The sequence below is a fragment of the Mirounga angustirostris genome, unplaced genomic scaffold (assembly GCF_029215605.1).
Source record: "Mirounga angustirostris isolate CCGP_5_RB_7025 unplaced genomic scaffold, mMirAng1.0.hap1 SCAF_6, whole genome shotgun sequence".
NCBI lineage: Eukaryota > Metazoa > Chordata > Mammalia > Carnivora > Phocidae > Mirounga > Mirounga angustirostris.
The window spans coordinates 86,011,506-86,039,304 of NW_026991714.1; the positions used below are offsets into that span (position 1 = coordinate 86,011,506).

Genomic DNA, 27,799 nt, shown 5'->3' on the forward strand with positions numbered 1-27,799 from the left:
TGAGAAGAAGTAAAAAGCCTGAATAGTTCTATGATTATTAAAGATATTGAATTGGTATTTAAAAATATCCCCACTTACACACACAACACACACACACACACACCTCAAAATCACCAAGCCCAAATGGTATCACAGAAGTGTTCTGTCAAACTTTGAGGAGAATAGAAGGTAATATTTCTAAATCATTTTGTAAGGCCAGTATAACAATGATACCAAAGCTAATAAAGTTTGCACATGAAAGGAAAATTAGAGGCCATTCTTACTCTTAAGTGTGGATTAAGAATCCTAAACAAAATCCAAATTCATCTGTATATAAGAAAGATAGTATCATACCAAATTGGGTTTTTCCTAGGGATAAAAAGGTGATCTAACTTCAGAAAATGTATAAATATAATTGCCAGTGGGTAGATTAAAGGAGAAAAACCACATTAATTATTCCAACAGATACAGAAAAACAAGTAGAAAAAAAATAACCATTTACACTTTAAAACTCTTAGCAAACTGGAAGGCCAAAGTACAATAGTCCCCCCTTATGTGTGGGGGATATGTCTCAAGACCCCCAGTGGATGCCTGAGACTGTGGATAGTACCGAACCCTATGAGTACAGTTGACCCTTGAACAACGTGGGTTTGAACTGCACAGCTCCACTTTTATGTGGGTTTTTTTTGGTAAATACCATAGAGTATTATAAATGTATTTTCTCTTCCTATGATTTTCTTAACGTTTTCTTTTCTCTAGCTTAGTTTATTTTAAGAACACTGTGTACAATACATACAACATACAAAGTATGTGTTAATCAACTGTTTTTGTTATTGTTAAGCTTCCAGTCAACAGTAGGCTGTTAGTAGTTAAGTTTTGGGGGAATCAAGAGTTACACACGGATTTTCAACTGCAGAGCAGTGGAGGTCAGCATCCCATGCTTCCAACACCGGCACTGTTTGGGCCAGCTGTACCACGTCTTTTCCCGTACATATATACCGGTGATAAAGTGTGACTTATAAAGTAGGCACAGTAAGAGATTAACAATGGGAACTAATAATAAAATAGAGGGGCGCCTGGGTGGCTCAGTTGTTAAGCATCTGCCTTCGGCTCAGGTCGTGATCCCAGGGTCCTGGGATCAAGCCCCGCATCGGGCTCCCTGCTCGGCGGGAAGCCTGCTTCTCCCTCTTCCACTCCCCCTCCTTGTGTTCCCTCTCTGGCTGTCTCTCTCTCTCTCTGTCAAATAAATAAATAAAATCTTAAAAAAAAAAAAGAACAATTACAGCAATATATGTAATAAAAGCTATACGCAATTTAAAACTTGATGTTTATTTTTGGAATTTTTTATTTAATATTTTTGGACTGCAGAGCACCTCAGGTAACTGAAACTGCAAAAAGTGAAGAGTGGATGGGAGGCGAGGACTGCTGTGTTTCCTCAGCCTGATAAATGGTTAACTATTGGAAACCTGTAGCAAACATCATTTTAATTAATGAAGTGTTAGATATAATCACATTAAAATCAGGAGCAGTAAGTAAATAAATAAATGAAAATAAAAATAAAATCAGGAGCAAGACCAAAAAGCCTGAAATCATTGCTTCTCTTCAGCAGTGAAGTAGAGGTTCTAGACAGTGCATAACAGAAGAAAAATCAAAGTTATATAGATTTGCAATTCATATGATTTTTTTTTTAAAAAAAAAACCCAAATCTACAAACAAATTATAAGAAATGGTACGTTTAGCAAGGTGGGATTGTAATTAATATACTTATAAAATTGATTTGCATTTTGTATACTAGCAGCAAACAAGAGTACCATTTATAATAGCAATAAGTACTTAGGAATATATCTTACAAATGTTGTACAAAACCTGTATGGAAATCATTATAAAACATTATTGAAAGTTACTGACGGAAAACAAATAGAAATACTGTTCAAGAATAAGAAGTTCAATAATATCAATGGGTCAATTCTCTGCAAATTAATTATGGATTCAATAAAATGCCATTCCAAATCCCAACATTTTTTTGAGGAACTTGATAAGCAAATTCTCTCAATTGTATGGAAGAACAAAGGACCAAGAGTAATCAGGATACTCCTGAAGACGATGATGTTTCTTATCATCGTCATGAAGGTTTCTTATTCTAGCAGACAGCAAGATTTCAGATAGTCATGAAGACAGAGTGGTTGGTATTGGTGCGGGGATACCCGGGTGGACCAAAGGAGCATAGTAGAGAGCTTAGAAGCATTTATCTGGAGAGCCTAGATAAATGACAAAGGTGGACCATAGATTAGAGAGGATCTCATCCAGTGGGAATGCTACAATTAGGTTGTCATATGGATAAAAACAAAATTAATTTTTATGATGGTGTAGTTGTGATCCAGTTCCAGATGGATGAAAATCTTAAATATGAATCGCAAATTTTTTTAAAGTTTAAGAGAAAATAGAAGTGAATAGTTTCTTAATTTTAAGGTAGAAAAGGATTTCTTAAGACACACAAAGTGTAGACCTTAGAAAGACTAATAAATTGGACTACATTGAACCTAAGAACTACTGTTTGACCAGGGATGCCCTAAACCATGAATAGCTAAGCCTGAACTCTGAAAAGGTACTTGCAACCTGTAAACTGATTAAGTATCCAAAATTAGTATCCAGAATTTATGAAAAATTTCTACAAGTTAAAAGGTGAAAGTCAAATAACCAGTAGAAAATTGTGCAAAACACATGAACAAGGGAAAGCATGAATGGCAAATTTGGTTCATAAATAAACCCATTTCTCACCTGGGAGATGAACAAATATTACAAAGTCTGATAATAGTAATATTGACCAGAAGGGTGGGGGGGGTCAAGGAGAATTTATTTTTATTTATTTTTATTTTTTAATTTTTTATTGTTATGTTAATCCCCATACATTACATCATTAGTTTTTGATGTAGTGTTCCATGATTCATTGTTTGCGTATAACACCCAGTGCTCCATGCAGAATGTGCCCTCTTTAATATCCATCACCAGGCTAACCCATCCTCCCACCTCCCTCCCCTCTAGAACCCTCAGTTTGTTTTTCAGAGTCCATAGTCTCTCATGGTTCATCTGCGCCTCCGATTTCCCCCCCTTCATTCTTCCCCAAGGAGAATTTTTATATACACTGGGTGAGAGTTGAAATTGCTATAACCGCCTTGGCCAGCTGTTTGTGATTATCTTGTAAAATTGAACATTTGTACATCCTACAGTCTTACAATTCTGCTGTGTATATTCAGTAGAGAAACTGGTACTTGTGCACATGTCCAACAGGAGATCTGTCCCAGACTGCTGATAGTAGTGTTTGCTCAAATGGAAAACTGAAAATCATCCCCACTGTCCACGAACAGAAGAATGGATAAAAGTGATGCCAGCCCACGTGGGATACTGTACAACAGTATAAGCCAACAACCCATATGACAATGTGGATTAATCCTAAAATATAAAGTTGAGTAAAAAACAGCAAGTCAGTAAACTACAATGTCATATCATTTTTCCCATAAAGTTCATAGGCAAAACTATAGAATATATTATGTAGGGACATACATTTGTAACCTAGTTTTTAAAAAGAAAAAAAGGAATCATGAACATAAAATTCAACATAAGTTCTCTCTTGCTGGGAGGCAGGAGGATAGGGTGGAGAAGATAGCATACAAATAGACATAATTGTTCTAGTTCTTAAATTGGGTTAATGAGGTTGTATGCTTTTGTGTGTCAATTATTATGTAATCAGAAGTATTAAAATAGACTGGTCAAAGAGGTTATATATATTCTCTACCACTCCTTTTTAGAGAATCATCTGTGTGCAGAAGAGCATTAACATGGCAGGCCTGCACTGCTGTCTCTAGAAAAGTCTGCTGGCCCCTGGGTGGCATCTGGGAACTTGGATTTTAGGAGCTGACGAGATTCTATGGTCATAGGTTTCTTGATTAGTTTTCCAGTGGAGGAAGTGACTGTTTTCCAGGTGAAATTGGATTACCAGACATCTGTCGTAAAAGTCCTTACCATGTATGTCATGTTTCTTCCAGAGACGTGTTACATCAGAACTTTGAGAGTTATAAGCCCGAGGTACAAGAGCTGATCTGTGTAGCTGATCGTTTGGGATCACTGATGCAATATGAGACACCTGGTTTCCTGCCAAACAAGAGAATACACAGAGGTATTCTGAAACTGTCTGAACATGGAAATATTTCTGACATAAGAACAAGGATTGTCAAACCCTGTTGTGCTTTAAAAAAAAAAATCATTTGTGCTGTTGACTCAGAATCTCCATTTAATCGAGACAAAAGTGTAGAGATTCATTTAGAGAATTCTGGAAGAAGACTGCCGCCAGCCATGACTTTTATGCTGTTGCGATAGTGTAGATACAGAATATAGGTCTTAGGTCATCACTGCAGATCAGACGGTTCATCCACGGGAGCTGTTTGCTTAGTGTGGGAGCGAGGGAGAATTTAAACCTCCGGTTGCATCAGTAGGAGGCAGAGCTGGGAGGAGACAACTTTGGGGGTGCCTCTACATTCCCCTGATAGATTTTAGTTTTATTAGGACCGTCACAACTGTAATGTATCTCTGGTCTTGTTAAATTATCAATACTTAACAATTCTTTCTTTCTACAGTGATTCTGGAGTTATCCCCGAGACTGTGTAAAGTGGGTGAAAATCAGTTCCTCTCAAGTGTACTTACAAACGCTTGTTTTCTCAACTTTTCCTTCTTTTAGCCATGGGTTTGGCAGCATTGGAGGTCATGCAAGCTGTCCAGCGTACGTGGACCAACTCGAAAGTTCGAATGAATGGGAAAACACGGCTAATGCAGTGGAGAGACATGTTCGACATTGCAGTAAAGTGGAGACGGTGACTAATCTTTAAATGAAAATAAACTCGAAGTGTTATCATTGTAAAACAGTAGAAGCCTCCCCTAGTTAACAGGTGTTTTGGAATAGTATAGTTGACGCACAGTATTATGTGAGTTTCAGGTGTTCGGCATAGAGATGCGACGAGTGTGTATGTTACACTGTGCTCACACGAGTGTGAGCTACCACCCATCCCCACACAGCACTGTTAACGGTATCGCTGACTATGGTCCTCGTGCTGGGCCTCTCATCCCTGTAACTTGTTTCCATAACTGGAGGCCTGTACCTCCCACTTAGTTAACAGGTTTTGAATCTTGTTTGTCTACTAACAATAGGCCTTATAAGTTACGTTTTCCTCTCAAGTTTGTCAGAAATTGCTGGCATCGTTATTCTTTAAAATATACTCAACTGGTGTTTATGAATTATAGGGATTGAGTGCTGTCAAGTTTCCAAGCATATTTTTAAGTGAAGTGTTTTCGAAAAAGCAGTCTCTTTGAAAGAGCATAACATAATCTGGGGTGCCTTTGAATGAACTTCGGTGTACCAGTCCTTTGATAGTTGAAGTGTGTGCCTGCCTAACCAGCTATAATTTAGTGGGGTAAACCACTGATACTCACTTATATGAGAAAAATACTGTCCTTCTAGTAAACCTGTACTGACTTCCTACTTGGTCCAACTGGAACATCTATTTGGAATCTGCAGGTTGGTGTTGCATATTTTTAGATGTAATAGCCTGAGCAGTTGCTTTCTCCCCGCTTTTGCAAAGACTTCTCATGTTTTGTTGTTAATGCTTTTGAGCATTTGTAGGTTTTATAAGGTCTTCATCTTTAACAAGCTCTGTTTTATAGGATTGCCGACCCAGACCAGCCAGTGTTGTGGTTAGATCAAATGCCAGCACGAAGTCTTAGCAGAGGTTTTAATAACCACATCAATTTGATCAGGTAGGAATCTTTTGTGCATCTTTCCTATTTTCATGGGAGTTTATTCCAAATAGGTCATGGAGACCGTGAGTGACCCTTGCTCCTTCCCTGGTGACTTTTGGACAAGGGCATACACTGATTAGCTCTGTGCCTGTGGGGTCCTGCCTGCATTCGCTTCAGCTAATCCAGTTGCAGGAAGAAATGCAGGACATGCCATGCTCCTTCCCCTGGCTCTTCTCTTTGATGCACAGCTCAGTTGAAGGGAAGACTGCCAGATTTTTGCCTAGGATGTCCTTCTCAAAGGGTCCTAAAACATCACAGCAAGTAATTAGAGGGAGAACATTACATTTCCCATAATATCCTGATTATGTTGCATGGCTCAAAGAATTCTTGGACAAGAATTGTGGTGGGGGAAGCGCTCCCCTGTGCCATCTCTAAAACCCCACCAAACAGAGGGGTTGGCTCTGTAACACTCTGGTAGCTAAGCCTTCCTGAAAGGGTGAGCCAGGTTAATCAGAGAGCTTCTGTCTTATCCAGAGGCTCTGCAAATTAGGGACATGTGTACTTATCCATCTTCATTTGTTAGCCACCCTCAAAATAGATGATGAACAGATATTAAGAAACATCAGCTTCAAGGGGAGCCGTGAATTTACTTCTAGATAAAATTTACAAATGTGGTAGTTGTGTCACGTCTAAAATGCTTCTCCTTCCAGAAGCCTGATCAAGAAAGTATCACTCAGTACAACTCTGACATTAAGTTTAATGGAAATGTCATTTATACTTTTTTTTTTACTTCCTAGAAAAAAAATTCCTTTTCCTTTTGTGACTTGTGTGTTCCTGTTTCTTTCTAATTTGTGGCATGTATAGCTAGACTCCACTGGCTTTAACTGAAGGCCCCTGTCCGTGTGTTGTGCTGTGCAATAAGTGACATCGCTTAGTGAGGCCAGACTGGTAAACTGCAACGTATTGTGTTCAGAGTGATGGTGGTCATGTGTACAGGACGCAGGGGGACACAGAAGAGGGGTGTCCAATCCAGCCTTTAGGTGATGCTTGTGCTGTGTGGGGAGATGGGAAGCAGAGAGGTGGATGAGGCATGGACGCACAAGCAAGTCAGGCATGGTCAGGAAAGGATGACTCCTTCATTAGGACTGGTGATTAGTTTAACAATTCAGAGAGTATTGTCAGGGACTGAGGCTTGAAAGACAGGCAGAGACCCAAATATAAAAACTTTCTTTCAAAATATAAATAACTTTAGATGCCATTTAAGGCTTTTTTTTTTTTTTTAAAGATGACGGAGAGCTTTTCAGAGCTTGTAAGCAGAGAAGTGGCAGAGCAGATTTGCACATTCAGATGGTCACTTTGGCTGTAGGTGGCAGGATTGCTGGGAGAAGGTAGTGACCTGGGAGGGAAGGGAAGTGGTTGGAAAGTTGTGTAATAATTCAGATGAACAAGTATCAGCTTTGTGGAAGTGAGTGGGAGGGGACGGGATGGATATTTAGAGTGTCGCCTCAGGAGCACTGGTGGTGGGTTGGGAATCAGGGAGAGCGTGGGGAGCCATGGGAGACAGTCCCCGCTCTGGCTCAGGTGTGTGGTCCTTCCAGTCGGCCAGGTGACAGTAGGACAAAAAGTAGGTGGCCGTGTTTGGGGCTGGGACTGGGGGCAGTGCAGGGTACGGGAGTGACTTCTTGCTCACAGTTACGGACTTGAGGTTTGAGATGTCGATAGGGAACCCAGGGAGCAGTTGGGTGTGTACGCGTTAGACACGTGTATGCCGCTGGGGTGTGTACATCAGCATGTTGGCTGTACATGAAGTTCGGGGAGAGAGTTGTAAAACTAGGAGGTGGGGATAGAAATGTGAGTAAAATAATATGTAGAGCAGGCAGAGACGAAGGCCACTTGTGAGCTCAACTGCAAGAAGGAGTGGGAGCAGATAATGTTACAGGGAGAACCAAGGGAGAGGAGAAAAACTAAAGGGCTTCCTAAAAGGAAATTGGCCTAGAAGTACTTGAGGATCTTTCTTCCCATTTTGGCATCTCTGGGGCTGAGTTTGGTGCCTCTCCTACCAGAAAAAGCTGCAAGAGCTGACAAGCCATCTTACTAAGACAGTTCTTTGCTGCTTCTATTCATTGGTCGCAAGCAACCACGTTTTCCAAACTTTTTTGCTACCTTATTCTCTTGGCTCTCTTATTGTTCTTTTGAATTAACTCGGAAATCAGATGTTTCAGGTATGTTCCTTTGTAAAAAGATCCTTAAAATTTTTTTTCTTACAGGGGTCAGGTGATTAACATGAGATACCTGGAGTATTTTGAGAAGATTCTTCATTTTATTAAAGATAGAATTCTTGTTTATCACGGGTAATCCTTCAGTTTTCTTTTTCATAGTAATTGCTAGCTTTGATATATTTTACATTAGTTATATTTGTAAAACTTGAAAACTAAGCTTATTGACAGACTAAACAAAGTATATCAAATGTTTACACAGTGTTTGGAATCATAAAGTCTTTCAGTAATGACTTATCAACCTTTTAACAGCTTCACAAAATCCACAGTGTTTTTAATCTTACAATATTGTGACTTTTCTGATCTCTCTTCTCCAAAGAGAAGGACGTTTCTTTGAATTTCTTTATTCAGGATTTCATATTCATTCTCCCTCACATGAAAGGCCATATGGTATAGATATAATAACAAACAAAACACTGGGGAAAAAAGAATTCTGAATGGATCGTTATCACCAAGAAAATATAAAACTGGTATAAAAACCTAGCAGGATACTTCCATTTAAGCGACTTCAGAAAGGAAAAAAAAAATCACTTCTAATTTCAGAGATGGCATAGGAGAATCAAGGTTTCATGGCCAAACCAAGATCCATACATGTATATATACACACTGGCTGTCAATCCATTCTGCTTTTCCCTGTTTCACTTTCTAGATGGACTGCTATTTTCTTAATTGTCATCTGCAGCCCCAAATTCATGAGGATTAAGCCATCCCATTATTTAGAAACTTTTGTTCTGGCCCACCATTTTGAATATTGATCTACTCACAATTGAGGATGATTTATTAAATTAAAGGTAATAGCAGTTAATGTAATTAATTATTACATTTCTGTATTAATTTTAGTTGCCATCTCCCTCTCTCTCTCTTGTCTCTCGCTTTTTCTCTTTTTAAGAGCTAATAATCCTAAAGGATTGTTGGAAGTTAGAGAAGCTCTGGAAAAGGTACACAAAGTAGAAGACCTTCTTCCGATTATGAAGGTAAGTTTATCATCAAAATCTTGGGAGGTGTTTTTAGAAAAACAAACTAGAGCACTTTTTAAAAAGAATTCATAACTTTAAATGCATGTTTATTAATATTATGCTATAAGTATTTTAAAATTTATAAAGCATTCTACCTGAAAACACTAATGTAAACACACTCTGAATAAGAACCAAAATAAGACAAGGCATCAGTCTCAAACATAAAAGCAAATCTGTGAGGAATCAGTTGATACAGGAAACAGAAGGAAACTTAAAAATCTCTACAGTTGAATTCTGCTTCTAGCTATAGTGGAGTACTGAGTACTTGACTGCCTTTCCACACCATAGCAATTCTAAAACTGGACAAAATACAAGGCAACTATTTTCAGGTGTTGGCAATTACAAGACTGTGATTTTCGAGAAGAGGGGAACACCTGAGGTGAGCCCAGGTTCACCCCAGCTCTCCACCTGGGTTATGTACTAAACCACTGTGCATGTGGAGCTTAAACAGACTATGGTGGTCTTACTGAGCTAAGGAGGCAGCGATTGGACCTGGGATCTCTTCAAGTGTCTGGACTTTACAGGGCAGAGTCCAGAAGAGGAGGGAGCTGTTCAAGGTGAGGAGTACCTGGAGGTCAGCATGGGAGATCCTTGTCATCCTTGGCTGAGAGCTCGACTGTGTGCGGGCAGTGAGATTCTGAGAGGCTCTGCAGAGAGTGGCCGCTGTGGGGGGTGAGAGCTGAGCAGAGCTATCGGCGGTTTGACACCACTGAGAGACAGTGGAGTTGTGGCCTTGCCAGGATGGAGGGATCCCGTGAGCACCTTGAGCATCTTGTGACAACCCCAGGAAGGACACACTGTAGGTGTAAGACCACCTAGAATGAGGTTCACATCCTAGGACAAAATAGAGTGCCCTAACAGAGAAAAAAACCCAAGCCTAAAAGGATTAAATGGATCTGCTAGTGATTTGACTGCCTGCCAACACAAAATTCAACACCCTTTAAAGGAAGGAAACACAATCTAGACTTCTTAATTATTAGATAAATGAAGAAGCAGGAAAACGTGACCCATAACCAAGAAAAACAAAACCATTTCCCCCAGATGATGCAGAAGTTGGAACTAGCTCTTTTAAAGTCTGCTTCATAAACGTGTTCAAGGACTTAAAGGAAAACATGAACATAATGATGAAGAATCTCAGCAGGGAAATGGAAACTGTAAAAAGACCAAAAGAAAATCGGAGGACCCGAAAGTCCATGGTCTCCAATTCGGATGGGTAATTGGTTCACAAGACACGTTGTCTGTAATCCAGAACTTGGTTCACTTGGACAGAGAACAAGGCTTTGTGGCATCCACAGTCTCATCATGAGGCCCAGCAAGGACCCAGATGTGGGTCCTGCCCCCTTTATCTAAAAGGGTGAATGAAGTCGAAGTCAGTGCCCACCCTCACAGAGAAGCCATTACTTGGGTTTTGCATATGGCCCAAGGTTTGTGTGCCAGTTCTCCGCTTTCCTTGTCCAGAGGCCATCTTCCCAATCAGAAGGTTTTACAAGGGTCTGCCATCACTTCTCAGGGGAGGCCAGTGATGGAATGCTACTCAGTAACAAAACGGAGCAAGGGGCCTGCTATACACAGCAACCAGGGTGGACCTCAGAAACATGATGTTGAGCAAAGGAAGCCACATACAAAAGAGTATGATTCCATTTCTAAGAAGTCTGATCTATGGGGATAGATATCAGAACAATGGTGGCTTATGAGAAGTGAGATTTACCTTAATGGGGTAGGAGGAAGCTTTCCAGAATTATGGCAATACACTATATCTTGATGGTATAGTGGGTACATGGGTACATGGGTATGTACATTTGTCAGAATGCATCAAATTATACATGTGAAGTTCATCGTATGTAAATTTCACCTCAAAAGAAAGTACATAAACTAATTTCATAGATGATAGATAGATAGATAGATAGATAGATAGATAGATAGATAGAAGCAACAGAAAAAAAAATAGAATTCTCATAAATTAGAAAATCTCAGATAGTTAGGCTAGTACATTAGAGACAGCTGAATATCAAATATATATGAGCTGGAAGATCAATAAATTCTTCCAGAATGTAGTATGTAAAAGACAAAGAAATATAAGCTACAAGAGATGATGAACACAGAAGATGAAGAATGGACCTATCTGATAGAAATTCCAAAAGGAGAGAAGAAAGATAAAGAAGCAGAGCAAATAAAAAAAAAAAAGAAAGAAAAGCAGAGCAATTGGTCAACAAAACAAAAGAAGGAAAGCTTGTAGAGAGATGAAAGATCAGTTGAGGGCCCCCAGATGTTCAGCATGATGTTCAACATTGACACCTAGACACATTCTGATAAAATTTGGGGACTTCAAGGTGAAGAAGAGTTCCTCAAAAAAATTACACATAGAATTATCATATGATCCAACAACTCCACCTCTAGACGTATGCTCCAAAGAATTGAAAGAAGCGACTTGAACAGATATTTGTACACTCATGTTCGTGGCAGCATTGTTCACAGTAGCCAAGGGGTGGAAGCAGCTCAAGTGTCCACTGATGGATGAATGGATAAATCATATGTGGTCTAGCCATAAGACAATGGAATATTATTCAGCCTTGAGAAGGAAGGAAATTGTGACCCAGGCTACAACATGGATGAAGCTTGAGGACATTATGCTACATAAAATAAGCCAGTCACAAAAGGACAAATACCCTGTGATTCCACTCATGTGAGGTGTCGAGAGGAGTCAAATTCAGGTAGAATGGTGGCTGCCAGGGGCTGGGGGAGGGAGTCAGTGTTTAATGGGGACAGAGTTTGTATTTGAGTTGTTCTGTGGATGGACGGTGGTGATGGTTGCAAACAGTGTGAATGTACTTAATGCCATCAAACTATATATTCACAAATGGCTAAAGTGGCAAATTTATGTGATGTATATTTTAACACACACACAAAAGGAACATCTTCAAGCTTCCAGAAAAAAACCAAATACTAAGGAAGGAGAATTCCACAGATGCCTGACTTCTCTCCAGCAATAGTGGATTCTAGAAGACAACTAAGGGAAATTTATTTGAACCCACTGTACCAGTGTTCAGGTATGAAGGTCAAATAAAAACTGTTTCAGGCATAGTCATTTAGGAATTTCATCAAACCTAGATTTTCTTTGTCAAAATGATTGAAAGACATTTGTACTCTCACAAAATAAGCCCAAGAAAGAAGAAAACATGAGATATCAGAAATCATGGTGAACAAATAAGCCACTGAAATGAATCGTTAATGCCTGATGTTAAAAAATATACATGTCTGAAATTAAAGTACTAGCTAATGTCAACATTAAAGGTTGAAGAAAGTAGAGAGAGGAAGTAAAACTGTTACTATAAAGGTATTTATTTTTTCAATGAGAGAACATAATCACTGACTGACCCATGATATTGACAGGAAAATACATGTTTAATTATCTATATTAAAATTTAAAGGCAAACACTGAAAGAACAGAGGTAGGACGTATAATCTTCTAAATGCCTAGAAGGTAGGGAAACAGCATAAAGACAACAAAGTCAATTTAACTCAAAGTTTACGAAGAGTAGGGTGGGTAAGAAATGGATGTAATGGCAGTGAGAAGTCAGCCTGGCATTATAATTGATCCCTTAGTGAAAGATGGACGATTTCAGATTGGTGTTTTAAAGTCCAGCTATGTGCTGTTTATAGGAGACATGCATAGCAAGTTAACGTTTAAAAAGGGGAAGGGAGAAAGGTATACCAGGCAAATGCTAATGGAAGGAAACATGGGTGTGGCAATGTTAACATCAAAAGCAATGTAATTCAAGATGAAGGAGACTTCAAGGGACAGAAATTTTATTGTTTAAAAGTGTAAAATCAAGAAATTATAATTTCTTGAACCTCTTCTCCGCCCGGGAATATAACTACTCAAAAATTTGCCAACAGCAGGTGGATTTTATTTTTTCCAATTAATGCTTTGAACTTCAACGTAAAAGTTGAATCAGTGTTCTTGTAGCTATAGTAGAGAGGTTTAATTACGTCAAATAAAATTTGAGAAATGGGTAGAACCAGAGCTTATCCATTTCTAAGGAATAACCAGGAAACATCACGTCAAGAACAAAGCAGTGAGCTAGTACTCTGCATGCCAGGGTCCACATCTGCCTCACTGGGCTTGGGTGAGCCTCTTCCACGGTCTAGATCCCAGGCTCCTGTCTACTAGGAGCAATGATTCTGGCCAGACCTCAGCTCGGGGTTCTTGCGAATGTCAGATAAACTGATGCAGTGGTTTTCAACCTTCTCAAAGCCACTCTGGCATTAACTGAATACCGGTGTTCGATGTCCCCTTTCCTGCTCTCAAATGAAATTCACAGAGAATATATCACACCTACTCAAAAAGTTCTTTAAAACATCACCATTGTGCCATAAAAGGAGGTCTGCCAGGTAAATCATCCGTAATAGACAAGCGTGACATTTGAACCTGTCAGCTGCAAACGCGGCCCTGTATCTGTGCGTTACTTGCTGACTTACAGATCATGAGCCACAGTGTTGGTGGCGACAGGGTTTTTGAAACCTTCCAAACAACGTCTAATACCCTCTTCCCTCAGTTGGACGTGCTATTCGCATTCATGGAAAATTCAGTGTGTATTAAAACTACGTAGTTCCGAGCCTCACGTTGGGGTAGAGATTACTTAAATAAATGAAAAACTTAAAAAAAAAAACCATGTAAAATATTTAGTGTCTAAGTGTGAAATGGAGTCTGGTTCCAGGCCCAGGAGATTATTAAATTATAAACAGGTTCTTCTTAGACATGAAAACTCAGTGGGGCATTGGCAGCCAGTCATGCATCACGTGTGACTGTCCCCTACCCTGTGGGACATCTAGTGTTCTCAGCCCCACCTGCTAAGTGGTAGACCTTCCCACCACCCCCCACCCCCCACCCCCCTGTCCCTGTGGCCACCAAACTCTCCCATAAATTCCCCAGATGCCCCCCAGAGGGCAGAACCGCTCCACGGAGGGCCGCTGGGACAGACCTACAGAAAGAAAACTGACGTGTCTCAGTTTTTCCTGTTCTTTCTTGTTGGTATTTTAGGCATTACATTTACTCTATTGGGTAGAAGGCCAAGTCAGCTGAGTGGGATTTTTTTTTTTTTTTAAAGATTTTATTTATTTATGTGAGAGAGAGTGAGAGAGAGCGCAAGAGGGGGGAGTGGGAGAGGGAGAAGCAGGCTCCCTGCCGAGCAGGGAGCCCGATGCGGGACTCGATCCCGGGACTCTGGGATCATGACCTTAGCCGAAGGCAGTCGCCCAACCGACTGAGCCACCCAGGCACCCAGCTGAGTGGGATTTTAACGTTTTATGTATGTCTTGGTTTAAAAAGAAAAGCCTAGTGGGCTCCAAGCCTACAGTTGCTTAGTGCAGCCGAGAGGCCGAGCGTCGCCCACCCGGGGCCAGCCTTCTGGTGCGAGGTCACTGCGTGTCCGGCTGTGGTGTGGAAGTGACCGTTCCCTGGCAGCACGAGACACCTAGCTTTCAACTGGGAGTGTGGTGAAAGCACATATTTTTAAAGGCACACACAGAAGTATATAAATAAAGGGTTTGGTGCAATGTGATGTGACGACAGCTTCCACTGAAATATTCTTTTGGTGAAAAACCACGTTAAAACATAACTGACCCTTGAACAACATGGGTTTGAACTGCATGGGTCCACTTATATGTGGATTCTTTTCAATAAATACAGTCCTGTAAATGTATCTTCCTTGTGATTTCTTAATAACCTTTTCTCTAGCTTACTTTACTGTAAGAATACAGTATAGAATACATACAACCTATTTTTACGTTATCAGTAAGGCTTCTGGTCAGCAGTAGACTATTAGCAGTTAAGCTTTTGGGGAGTCAAAAGTTATACAGAGGTTTGGGGGGTCGGCTACCCCTCACATTGGTCAAGGTCAACTCTATACCTCAGCTCCCCTTGAGGCAGCTTTTTGGCATATAATGTGGCTGGAGGTCATGAAGGCTTGGGTCCACGTTCCCACGCTGCCACTTCCCACTCAGTAACTCGGGCAGGACCTGCCCTCCCAGGGACTCCTCCTTTGTAAGATGGAGACCATGCCCTGTCTTACTGGTACATCATGAGCATCAGATGAGAATTGGCATATAATGTTACTACACGTCTTCCTCTAGAAGCCCCTTCTCCATGGAAGATATTCCTGTTCCAGTTCCCAATGCTGGCTCTGATCACCTGTGCCTCGCTGGTCCCTGGTCCTTCTCTGCACCATTCATGACCATCTGCTGGGTCTTACTGGTTTTAGACAACCTTTCCCCCAGTAGTGGCTTATGTGAAGCACAACCTCCTCTTAGTCCGTCCTTGGTTCTCTTATTCAAGTCTCTCAGCCCTTTAAAAAAAGTTGGCAACACTGAACAATGTGGGGAGGATTTTTTCTGGAGTAATGACAAAATCTATTTATTGGCATTTTGGCTTTGTCAAAACTATTTTATTTTTATATATTTTTTAAAGATTTTTATTTATTTGCCAGAGAGAGAGGGAACACAAGCAGGGGGAGCAGCAGGCAGAGGGAGAAGCAGGCTCCCCGCTGAGCAGGGAGCCCGATGTGGGACTCGATCCCAGGACCCTGGGATCATGATCTGAGCTGAAGGCAGACGCTTAACCAACAGAGCCACCCAGGCTCCCTGTCCAGAGTATTTTATTTTTTATTTTTATTTATTTTTTTTTTTTTTTAAAGATTTTATTTATTTATTTGAGAGAGAGAGAATGAGAGACAGAGAGCATGAGAGGGAGGAGGGTCAGAGGGAGAAGCAGACTCCCCGCGGAGCAGGGAGCCCGATGTGGGACTCGATCCCGGGACTCCAGGATCATGACCTGAGCCGAAGGCAGTCGCTCAACCAACTGAGCCACCCAGGCGCCCCAGAGTATTTTAAACAAAAAGCTGACATCTGAAACTGCCTTCATACTTATCACCCCTGAAGGCCATTCTTGGCTCTATGTAATTCCTTTAACATACTTTTCTGTGGTCTGTAGAGTTGGAGTGTGTGTGTGTGTGTGTGTGTGTGTGTGTATGTATGTGTGTGAAATTCTCCAGTTGACAAATATAACTCTGAGTACTTATCAAATCAGACTGCCTTGAAGGAGCATGAGCGTGAGCACAAGGTGTTTTTTGAGTTATGAGATTTGGGGTACAACCATTCTGCTAAGAATCCAAGTTGCTGCCAATAAAGATGAACATGAGAAAATCCTAAGGGGACTCTTAGAAGGGAGCAGCACCCTCACTGACTGAGGGAGCTTGTTGCTGAGGCTCCGTGCTGGCCTCTGCTAGGGGCCCAGGGATGTGCCACCTGGGCCTGGAGTTTGTGTGGGGCGTTGGGAACAGGCAGAGGCGTCCCCGGTCCCTGTAGAGGTGTGCATGGTCGTGGCCTCTTGCATCAGGATTTCTGTGACCCTTCTTAAACACATGGAAGGTTGAGTCAGCGCTACAGAAGAGCACCTGGGGGTTTACAATGAATTACACACTAGTAATGTGAATTTTTTTTCCCTGAAAGCAGTTTAATACTAAAACAAAGGATGGGTTCACAGTGAACACAAAAGTTCCCAGCCTCAAAGATCAAGGGAAGGAATATGATGGATTCACAATCACAATTACAGGAGACAAGTATGTACGCTTCCTAAGTGTGAGTATAAAGGTGGGCTGGTGTCTGATATTGCCACGGGAGGTTAGACGTTATCCGGCTTTTGCTTTATCCTGAAATGAAAATTATCAAGGGCCAGTGTGTAGCTATAACCAGTTATTTTGTTAACATGACTTGTAGAATATTGTGCCAGCAGATACATTTTCTGACCACGCTGGATCTAACAGCTTTCTAGATATTAGGTATAATATCTAATGTGGAAAGCATTCTTCCAGGTTCTTAAAGTTCCTTGCGGGCAACACTTTTAGTGATAAAATGAAAAGAGATGAAAGATTGGCAGATTGAAGGCCATTGTAAGAGTTTTTAAGTACAGGTTTTAATATATTCTGAAAGGGGTGCAGTCTGTTATTATGGAAAATTTAGAATACAAAGATAAGCAAAGATAAAAAAATCATTGAGTTGTTTCTTTAAAAACTGAGATTATACTCCACACATTGTTTTATAATCTGTTTCTTTTGTATCTTACAATTACTTTATCATGAACATTTTCTTATATTTTTGTAAGCATTTGTAATGCTGGCACAGTATTCCATTTTTGGATGTTGTAGCATTCCTCCTACTAATTTTTTGTTATTGACCATTTAGAGTATTTCTCATTTTTCACTTTGTAAATAGCCCCGCAGTGACTGTTTTTATTAACCAGTCTAATTTATATCTGAAGCCCAAGCTTCATCTAGGAGCCTCCATATCCCTTGAATTTGGGGTGATTACCTTGCCCCTCCCCAGCAACATGCATCCCTCAGTTGCTTAGCCTGCAAGGCGCCATGATTCCTGCATCGGGACTTCCAGCTTGATTTCTGCCAGCCCCACAGTAGGGCTGTGACTTGCCTCTGCCTCTTGGGCTCCAGCTTTCTCATATGCCTTTACTCTCAAACCTTTACAGGAGCCTCTTTGTCAAGTTCTCTGTCAGAACCTACACAGGCTCCATGAGTAAGCACCAGCTTAGCAACTCCCAGATTTTATGACTTTTCCATATCCTTGAGGTGTTGATCTACCCCAGACCATTTATCAAAGTACTTTTCCCAACAAATATCACACTCCCCTCCCTGGAAGGAATTCCAGGTTTGCTATTAACGTTAAAATTACTCCCCTGCCTTTAGACCCACTCGTGAGATATAGATCTCCTCAGATGAACTGGTTCTCCAGGCAGAAAGGGAATGACGGTGTCAAAGAGTACATAAAGCTCCTTCCCCCCCCCCCCCCCGCCGAAACATGGCGTCTTTCCTCCATGTCTCACCGTATTCATTACATCATGCTCTGGGCTCTAACCCCTCGAGTAGACTCTGGTGTCTCCGTCCCTGGTCTCGTGGTGGCTTCCAGTGCTTTGTCAGTGTCCCCGAGGCTCCATTCCACTGGGTGTTAAACCACTCCCTGCTCCATACCCTCCACTGCCCGTGGATACCAGGACCCACTCCCCCGCCAGGCACTCAAGGCCTTTCATAATGTGGCCCTCGCAACATTTCCTGCTTGCCTGAACTGTTTTCCTGCCAGAACTTGGCCTGCTAACTCAGCTGGACGGCTTGTTCCCTGAGGTCACCTCACACCTCCTGGTTCTGAGCCTCTCTCACTCCCATTCTGATTTTCACATTCGGGCCCCTTACCCTGTGAAGCATTTCCTGTTGTCTTCCACATCCCTAAATTAGACCTGATCTCCCACTTTTGAACCCTGATTTGCTATGTGATTGCCCTGCATGTGGTCTTATAATAATTCATGGCCTCAGTTCTCCCTCCTTCCTCCATAGATGCAGCAGCTGTTCTGTGTTCCTCTTTATAGGATCTAAGAGCTGTTTATTTATATAATACATGCCTGTTGCATCAAATTTGTCTCCTCCGTAGAGTCTGTCATGGAGCTAAGCATGTAGCAGAAGCTTAAAAAAACACAGTAGAGTCCCTGAACTTCTGCACACAGTTCTGGCTCCTGATCTTCAATCATAATAGGGAGGCTGTCTGAGAAAGTCTTTACCATGCATTCATTCTTGACTATGTGTAGTTCCCTTCTGTAGTAGCTTAAGCTCCTATAATACATTTGGTTAGACCAAACAAAATATCATATTCTATGGGAAACTTGCCTACATATGGAACACGCCTACATGTGTGTAGTTAGAAAGGTGGGACACGTTCTCAGATATGTCTTGTGCCACATCAGCATACCAGTTCCTTCCTTTTTTTTTTTTGACTCCCCATGTTTGGCTCTTTGAATTGTAAAATGCATGCCTTTGACACACATTGTTGTATTTTTAGGGTTGGCAACATACTGTTTTCTGTGGAAACGCAAACCACAGAAGAAAGAACACAATTCTATCATGCTGAGATAGATGCACTTTATAAAGACCTCACAGCAAAAGGAAAAGTACTGATTCTTTCATCAGAATTTGGGGTAGGTTTTTGTTTTTTTCCATTTTATCCGTGCTTACTAGGATTCTCCTGTAACCTTTTCAAAGCCTCTACCCATTACGGGTATTATCCATTTTATGCTTGAGATCAGCTTTCACTGATGACCTATAAGGACTTCTTTTTAAAATTCTTACAGAAACAATTCCCATATTTATTTATTTTTTTTTAAAGATTTTATTTATTTGAGAGAGAGAAAGCACACAGAGGGAGAGTATAAGGGAGAAGCAGACTCCCCGCTCGCCCCGATGCAGGACTCGATCCCAGGACCCTGAGAGATCATGACCTGAGCCGAAGGCAGACGCTTAACCAACTGAGCCACCCAGGTGCCCCCAATTCCCATATTTAATAACGATAGTAATTGAGGAAGGGAAATGATCCATGTACACAGTTACTGTGTTACATGGTAAGTCTGGGCTCTGTCCATAGTTGGTCCGTAGTGACAGTGGCCTGTGGGGCATTTGGTGGGCCTTTCCTGGTCTGTGATTCTTCCCTCCGTGTCCCACCCCAACTTGAGGGGGCTCCCTAGAGGCAGGATCTGGCCTGTCACCTTCATGGGAGTATTGTGGGCACTCCATCCAACTTCTGGAGTGGATGCCCGTGATCCCTGGGAAACCACTTCATTTCTCTTGCACCTAATCAGTTCATACCTACAATTAAGCATCCAGGTTTTTATATAATTAAGTGTATTTATCACCTAAATCTCAGTACAGAGGTTGTGCTCATCAGATTCTTGGGAAACCATATTTGGTATTAATGAGTACTTTGTTTTATTTTAATCTTAATATATATTTTGACATTTCAAGTCACGTTAAAGGAGGCTGAGATTTTTATGTTTATCAGAAAAGGTTTCAGTTGTTTTTTTTTTTAAGATTTATTTATTAATTGGGCGGGAGGGATGGAGGAACAGATGAAGAGGGAGAGAGAGAATCCCCAGCAGACTCCCCGAGTGCAGAGTCCGACTCGGGGCTCAATCCCAGGACCCTGAGATCAAGACCTTGGCCAAAACCAAGAGTTGGTTACTTAACTGACTGATCCACCCAGGTGCCCTGAAAAAGTTTCAGTTTTAAAAACAGCTCGGAAAATATTGCCTACACCGAACTGTATATATACCCTTTCATTAGGAAAAAATGGTAGCGCAGAGTATAAAATATGCAAGAATGTGAAAGTAGGTTCCTGTAGGAGAGACATGAAATAATCCTCTTCCTGAGCTAAATTTTCTTATGTCTTATCACCTTGTAAAAAACTAGTTTATAATCTAGTATTTAAGTTCATGAGCATGTGTCTTTTTTTTCTAGGAGGCTGATGCTGTTTGCAACTTAATCTTATCCTTAGTTTATTACTTTTATAATTTAATGCCACTCTCTCGAGGATCCAGGTGAGTGATAACCTATAATTTGAAAGTTTTTACATTGAAGAACATGTCCTTTTTTGCTTGCACTACTCATTGTGTCTGGGGGTCCAAAAGTACCCCCAAGCAATTGCAAGAAATCCCCTTTGGTTTTTTTTAAATCCACCCAGAAATTATGTCCTTGACCTACCACACCATCAAAGGAATTATGACATACTGTTCTAAGATAGTGTGCTCACATTTTACAGGCTGTGGATCCACTCGACAACACAAATGTCTTGAAGGCCTACTACACGCATGCATTTGCACTCACTGTATTTTAACTTCTGATATTTGCCCAGACTGCTACCCTGTCCTCTTCCCCCCTTTCCCCCAGTTTTAGTCCGTCACTCGACCTCCAGCCCTAATGTTTTATACTTTTGAGTCACCAGCCATTCTGTACTACTTGTACTATTGTGAATCAATTCTTGCTGCTTAGGAATCCATCAGGAGCTTCTTAGGTGTCATCAAAACCAGGGTTTCTGTCTGTCCTCTGTTTGCCAGTATGACGTGCAGTAGATCATGGAATTTGAATTTAAGATGTTTGGGCTAAAATGATATACTTGAATGTTCTTGTCTTTAACACTTTAAAAGTAAAACTCTCCTAGATGTGGTAGTAAATGTTGTTACATTAGAAAGGCACGGAAACAAGTGAGGAGCATGAATACTGTAGTATCAGCCTAACTGTTACTAGCGTGCACTGAGTATATGACGTGCTTACGCCCTCCGCACACCCCCTCTGATCAAGCACGGACGCGGGTGCCGTGCAGGTACCCAGCAGTTGCCCATTTGTCCTCACAGCGGCTGAACTGGCTCCCGGGATGACGCGGGAAGGAGATGATACGGGAAGGAGGTGCAGCTCTCGCCACCTGTGCGTTGCCCTCAGAGCCGCCTCTGTTCAGCCCCTGATCCCGTTGCTTCTGTCCCCTCTGTGCTCAGAGCTACTGCCGTAGTTCAGACCCGCGCCACCCGTGCCTTTCTGACTTGTCTCCCTGCTTCCAGGTTTTTCTCTGTCCCCCTCTGCCTCAGTTCTTCTTTTTTTTTTTTTTTAATTCCAGTGTAGTTAACATACAGTGTTATATTGGCTTCGGGTGTACAGTGTAGAGATTCAGGATCTCTGCCCCCATTCTTTATACCTGGTGGCTCAGGTGCAAGCTCGTCCGTGTCCTGCCCTGGTTTGTCTTGGCCTCCTCCCCGCTTTCCTTGACCCGCCCTTTTACTATACTGTGGAACTTCTCGAAGGGCCTCCCGTTCCCCCTCCAGTGCACCTCCCTGCCTTTCCTCACACCTTCGTGTCCACACGGGCTCTGCCTCTGTGCCGGCCATTTCCCTTCCTTCCCCTCTGCCCGCCATGCCCCGCCTGGACCCTGAAGAGGCCCCCGTGGGCGCCCCCTGGGCTTGACTAGCTGCACCTGCAGGCTTTCCCCACGGCGTGCGTGCTGTCTGCCTCCCCGGCCAGCCTGCTTGTTCTCAGAGGCAAGAGCCTCCTTCTGGTCATCTCCACGCGGAGTGTCCTGCACAGGGCCCACGCAGCCCGTGTGTAATAGATATGTCAGAAGCAGGAGTGAGTCTGTTATATGCCAGGAAGGGAATTTATATGACACATCAGCTTTCAAACCGGTCTGTTGGCACCTTCTGAGAATGTGTTCTGCTTTTCTTCTTTGGGGAATGAGTTTTTTAATGCTTAAACAATAAGATTAATAATTTGTATTACAAAGTGTATGTATGGTATACATGCATTTTAAAAGCCAAGCCTTGTGAAGTTGCTAGAAATAGAAGCAGACACATCTTTTAATTCATTATTTCATAAGAATAAAAAAACCAAGTGGGAAGAAAACTCCTACTTAAAAGAAACACCTTTTTTCCCCAGAAAAAGAATATTCTGGGTCACATTTACCCTTAAAATCGTGAATCTAAATATTTTTGTTAGTAGTAAATTAGTAGATATTTTTTAAGACATCAAAGTATTTTTTAGTTTAATTTCTGAAGAATTCTTAAGTAAAATTTCATCTTTTACGACAGAAAATCCATAGTGAACTTTTCATATGATCCCTGTTCAGAAACCAGGACTGACAGGTAATTATTCTTTATTTACATAGTGTGATAGCTTACTCTGTGATCGTGGGAGCTTTGATGGCAAGTGGAAAAGAAGTGGCAGGAAAAATCCCCAAAGGGAAGGTATGTTGAAGCCAGAAGGGCAGATGGTTGGCTGTGTGTTTAAATCCCAGCCCTCGGATTTTTGTGTTAAGATCCAGAAGTTAAACAGATCTCAAAGTGAGCCTCTCTCCTCCATATTAATTACATTCCTAAATTTCTTTCTTTTTCAGTTAGTTGACTTTGAAGCTATGACAGCCCCTGGTTCAGAAGCCTTTAGCAAAATAGCCAAAAGCTGGATGAGCCTAAAAAGGTAACTACTTGGTAGTGGTCAACAAAGGGATATTACCTCTAAAGGGGGGGAGAGAGGACTTCCTGCTCCTGTTGGAGCTAGCTGAGTGATACTGGGAGTATGCTCCCTTTCCTGCGTTCTTACTCTGCAAGGAGTGTAATCCACTTTTCCAAGGCTAAGATGTTTTCCTGTCGTGTAGGACCCCCGAAAGGGTGAGTCTACAGATAAAAATAAATAATGAATAAAAAGCAAGGAAATTGGTTTGTGAAGGAAAAGTGACACATGTCCTCTTTGTATCATCAGGCATTCATCTCTCTTGGCTAATTGACCCTTTATCCCAAACTCTTAGGTTCAGTATTCAGGAAGGAATTTGAAAACTGTGAGCTGGACCCATTTCAGACTTACTCTGAGTGGGAGCCCATTTTTACTGCACAGTTGATTTTGAGAAGGTGGCCCTTCATTGTAACATAGGCGAGGAATACATGTGAGTCCATAAATACTAACTGGACATCATCCCCAGCGGCTACCATCACGAGTCCAGCGTACCCTGATCTTTCCTGGCTCTTGTTGCCGGGACTTTTGGGATGAAATTAAACCCATAGATACTTTAATAGTTAATAAAGAACAAGCACGTGTCACTGACCTTTATTCTTGCTCCTTCTCTGTGTTTTCTTCATCATAACCCCTGCCAATTTTGCCTTTCCCATCTACTGGACACAGCAGCCACTCTAAAAATTGCTGGGTAATTTGCACCCTGTTTAAAACAGAGAAATTCATGTCTGTAGTGCACTCTTGTTCAGTGTGTAAGTACGTTACTTAGCTTTGTAACGATCGCTCCTGACAGTCGCACCGCGTTCCAGCGTATTCCCGTTTCAAGCTCGCTGGCTCACGTGTGTTTTAGGAGGATGACCATAGCGTCAAACGTCTTGCTTCTGTCTCTTCATAGTTTTACAGTGTGAACCTTCCAACAGTTCTTTAAGGAATGAATAAAAAACTGCCTCCCGCTGTGCAGTTACCATTTCGCACCACCCTCTGGCATGCATGATCTCATTCTGGGCTCAGGGCCCCCCTGTGAGTTAAGAAGACGGTGCCTGGTGCTGCTGATACGGGCAGGGGGGCCGGAGAAAGGGCTGTAGCCAATAAGGAGCGAGGCCGGTCTGGAGCCTGTGTCTCTGATTCAAGTCTAATGGCTCCCTGGCAGGACGTGTGCCAACAGTCACACGTACAGCAGAGCTTAATTTTCCTTTCCGAAGATTCTGGCTGAACTGGCCAGCAGTCCATTATGGGAGCCTCTGGATATAAGTCCCCAGCCACAGAAGCATCCGTTCTCTTCACAGCTCCTCCCTGCTTTTGTAAAATTGTCTGACAGCATGCATACAGGGTCATTGGAAAGAGAATATTAGAATAGGAATAATGCCTTTTTTGTGAATTGTGTTAATCTTCATATTCCTTCTCTGTGTTTTTCTTTTCCAGTATTTCACCTTCTTATAAGACTCTCCCATCTGTGTCAGAGACGTTCCCTACATTAAGATCAATGATCGAGGTGCTAAACACGGACTCCTCTCCACGTTGTCTTAAGAAACTCTAGTTACGCTGTGGTATTTATACAAGTAAAGGGCCGGACCTCTTGCTTCTTAAGTTATTTTTTAAAACATGGAATTATAAAGAAACTAGGTCCTTTATTACTTTTGATACCAATTTTTGATAGGAATTGAATACTTGAAATCATTTTCTTTACTTTTTGAACCATAATAAAAATCATGAAAGAGGGTTTTTTGGGAGGGTAAAAAAAGCTCTATGTTGGGGCAGGAAAATGTATGTAGAGGCCAGCGGCCTTGTTGGTTTCCACTTACAAAGTCCTAAAACTCCTTCCTCACAGCAAAAAAGTTGACTTCAAAAACCAAAAATTAATCATTAAAAGGAACAAAACCAACAACAAAACAGGAGTGTTTTCATTCCTTGAAAGATTTGTATATTTTTCAAAGGCCTTTTTATGCACATTGTGATAGGGCATCGTGTTTCTCACATAATCTTCACGAGTGGGTTCTCTGTTGTATTTGAATGATGGAAGATTCCTGGGCCATCACCATGTGCCGCAGAGCTCACTGCCGGGAACATTTGTTTTGAATGATGCAGACAGTATTTGCCAGTGACCCAAACACTGAATTACTGAACCATGTTTTTTTTTTTTCTCTGTGTTGGAAAAAATAAATGAGGGGTGATTTCTGTAAATCACCAGTTTTTGACACTGGATTATGTATGATTTTATTTTGTGAACTAGTTTCACTTGCAGGTGTAAGAACATCCGGAACATGACTGATTTCCCCCCCCCGCTCCCAAGCCAGGGTAAATGACAGTGAATAAAACGGGTTCATTAAATTATTACCATTTCCAAATCATTTTCATTTTTCTTCGGTGTTTGTTAAAGAGTTAAACTATTCACTGCTTTTTGCTACTTGGTTTTGGTCTTGAAATCCCACATTAAGAGTAGCCGGCCAGTGTCTTGGGGTGTCGGGGCTTGTGGGGAGCTTAGCACCACTGGACAGGAGCAGTTATCTGCTAGAACATGGCCGTTTGATCGAGACGACCTGCCCTTCGGACTCATGCCCATCCGACTACTGACGTGTGCTTTCGAACAGCCACCTAGTTTGGCTCCTGTCGTCGTCTCTTCTGAGGGAGGGGAATAATGATCCCAGTTGTCAGCACACCCCATCTTATGAGCACATTTCACACCCACAGGTCGATTTTTCTCCTGGAGACCAGCATTGTGTTCACCGAAGACAAGTGTCCATTTTCATTTTACAGGTGAGCGAGCTGAGACTCTGGGAGGGCATTGACGCTCCCGAGACCCCGAGCTGTTGACACCCTGGTGCTGATTCCAGCCAGTCCTCTCTGAGCCCAGGGCCTCCCTGCCCCGCTGTGGTCTTCAGGACTAAAGATTCAATTCGCACGCTCTTCTCAAGACTCAGAGAATACATAACAGGGCACCGTGCAGGGTCTCCATGTATCTGTTACGTTTCCTTGTGCTCCCAGCTTTGTGCTGTTTTGACCAAATTGAGCTAGCTGAAGACTTTGGAAACCACAAAAGAGCTGCATCCAGAGATGCTGTGTGGGATTGCAAAGCAAGATGGCAGTTGCCATTTTTTTTTTTTAAGATTTATGTACTTTAGCGAGAGCGTGTAGGTGCATGAGTGGGGGGAGGGACAGAGGAGAGAATCTTCAAGCAGCTCCCCGCTGAGTGCAGAGCCCCATACCACACTCGATCTCTCAATGATCCATGAGATCCTGACCTGAGCCAAAACCAAGAGTCAAATGCTTAACTGACTGAGCCACCCAGGAGCACCCTGACCTTTCTAAAATATGACAATATGTCTAAACCCCAGAATTAGAACATATTTCTCTTGAAACCAACTCCAAATTCCTCCATTTCAGTTTTTATTTAGATAGCCCAGTTTCTCCTCATTCGCATAAGGTGATTATTACATCATCAGAAGTACTAACATGCTAAATTCTGTGACTTCAAAATGTTTTGGGAAAACATTCCATCTTCTGCCCCGAATCCCAAAATACTCAGGCCAAATTGACTGTGGTCTGAACAAAATATTACATGTAGTTCTGTTTGGTGGCCAAGATGGTACCCACCACTAGTGCTCCCATTCCCATCTTTAAGGGCTCTTGTCAAAGGAAGATTTGAAATGCATTTTTATATCATGATATTTAATGCTCTCTCATCACCTCTTCTATTAAATTGAAAAACTGCACCTAAAAATCAGTCATAGGGGCACCTGGGTGGCTCAGTCGTTAAGCGTCTGCCTTCAGCTCAGGTCATGATCCCAGGGTCCTGGGATCGAGCCCCACGTCGGGCTCCCCACTCAGCGGGAAGCCTGCTTCTCTCTCTCCCTCTGACTGCCACTCTGCCTACTTGTGCTATCTCTCTGTCAAATAAATAAAAACCTTTTAAAAACAAACAAAATCAGTCATAGTTCCATCATACAAGGTATTCTCTGTTTAAAGCTTTTTTAAAAAACAAATTTCTTTCTTAAAAATTAGAATTCAGTTTGCTTTTATCCTTAGCATTTCATATCAAAACCTTTTGGTCATTCTGAGGAAACAGGACCGCCATGTTTCTTTTATCTGTGTTTGGTTTTTACCTTGCTAGGTACCTTTACCCTTTCAATTTTGTGGCATAAAATTAAGGCCCCCTGATAGGTGGGTGACCCCCTCAGCCTCCTCCCCCTCCAGCTCCACAATGAAGAACTGGAAACCCCACATGAGACGTGTATCTCTGCCCTGGTCAGATGTGAGCTTGAGAGGCCGTGTTCCCAACGCCAAGCAGGTTGGTCCAATTGCATGCATGTGTGTTGGTTCTCTCATACTTACAGCTATTAGCAATACACGGTCTTCAGATAACTCATTTACCTCCACCTTGTCAGTCTTAGAATCCCCTTATCCACTAGAGAATTTGAAACATGTGTTAGAGGGGACCATGGATTAGTCCAGAAACGTCACCTAGAATCCAGCTCTTTTCCTTGCGGCCCAACACTGTCATTAACAAGGCAGCTCTTCTGTCTGTCCTACAAAACTCCGCCCCCTCTTCCTTGGTTGCATTGCTACCTCCCCAGCTTACACTCTTGCTGGACCACTTCTGCAGTCTCTTGCTTGTCTTCCTGCTGCTGCATTTAAATCCCTCCCAGCCTCTCACTGCCCTAAAATGAAAACCAGTCTGCCCCATAGCCCATCTGATGTGGCCTCTCTCTGTTCTCCAGCCTTGCCTCTTATACTCCCCTCATCCATAGGCTCTAACCACACTCTCCTTTTTTTTAAGTAATCTCTACACCCAACATGGGGCTTAAACTCACCACCCTGAGATCAAGAGTCACAGGCTCCTCCCAACTGAGCCAGCCACGTACCGTTTGTACCA

General features: G+C 42.0%; 1 protein-coding gene across 10 annotated transcripts in view; it reads left to right on the forward strand.

Moving 5' to 3' along the window:
* TTC13 (tetratricopeptide repeat domain 13) overlaps window positions 1–27,192 on the forward strand; it is a 92,520-nt gene extending 65,328 nt beyond the window's left edge. For 2 of the 10 annotated variants that reach the window (XM_045877840.2, XM_054508157.2), the window contains 11 exons: window positions 4,023–4,153; window positions 4,712–4,844; window positions 5,692–5,784; window positions 8,034–8,117; window positions 8,932–9,016; window positions 16,565–16,674; window positions 18,953–19,088; window positions 20,401–20,480; window positions 22,592–22,670; window positions 22,820–22,899; window positions 24,352–26,759. In XM_045877840.2, the coding sequence (XP_045733796.1) occupies window positions 4,023–4,153; window positions 4,712–4,844; window positions 5,692–5,784; window positions 8,034–8,117; window positions 8,932–9,016; window positions 16,565–16,674; window positions 18,953–19,088; window positions 20,401–20,480; window positions 22,592–22,670; window positions 22,820–22,899; window positions 24,352–24,466 (1,126 nt within the window). In that variant the 3' untranslated portion in view covers window positions 24,467–26,759. Of the gene's footprint in view, window positions 1–4,022; window positions 4,154–4,711; window positions 4,845–5,691; window positions 5,785–8,033; window positions 8,118–8,931; window positions 9,017–16,564; window positions 16,694–18,952; window positions 19,089–20,400; window positions 20,481–22,591; window positions 22,671–22,819; window positions 22,900–24,351; window positions 26,906–27,037 lie in introns of those variants that run through there. The other 8 variants (XR_010412431.1, XM_064594639.1, XM_045877842.2 and 5 more) reach the window with 8 other exon arrangements.
* Window positions 27,193–27,799: the final 607 nt, after the last annotated feature.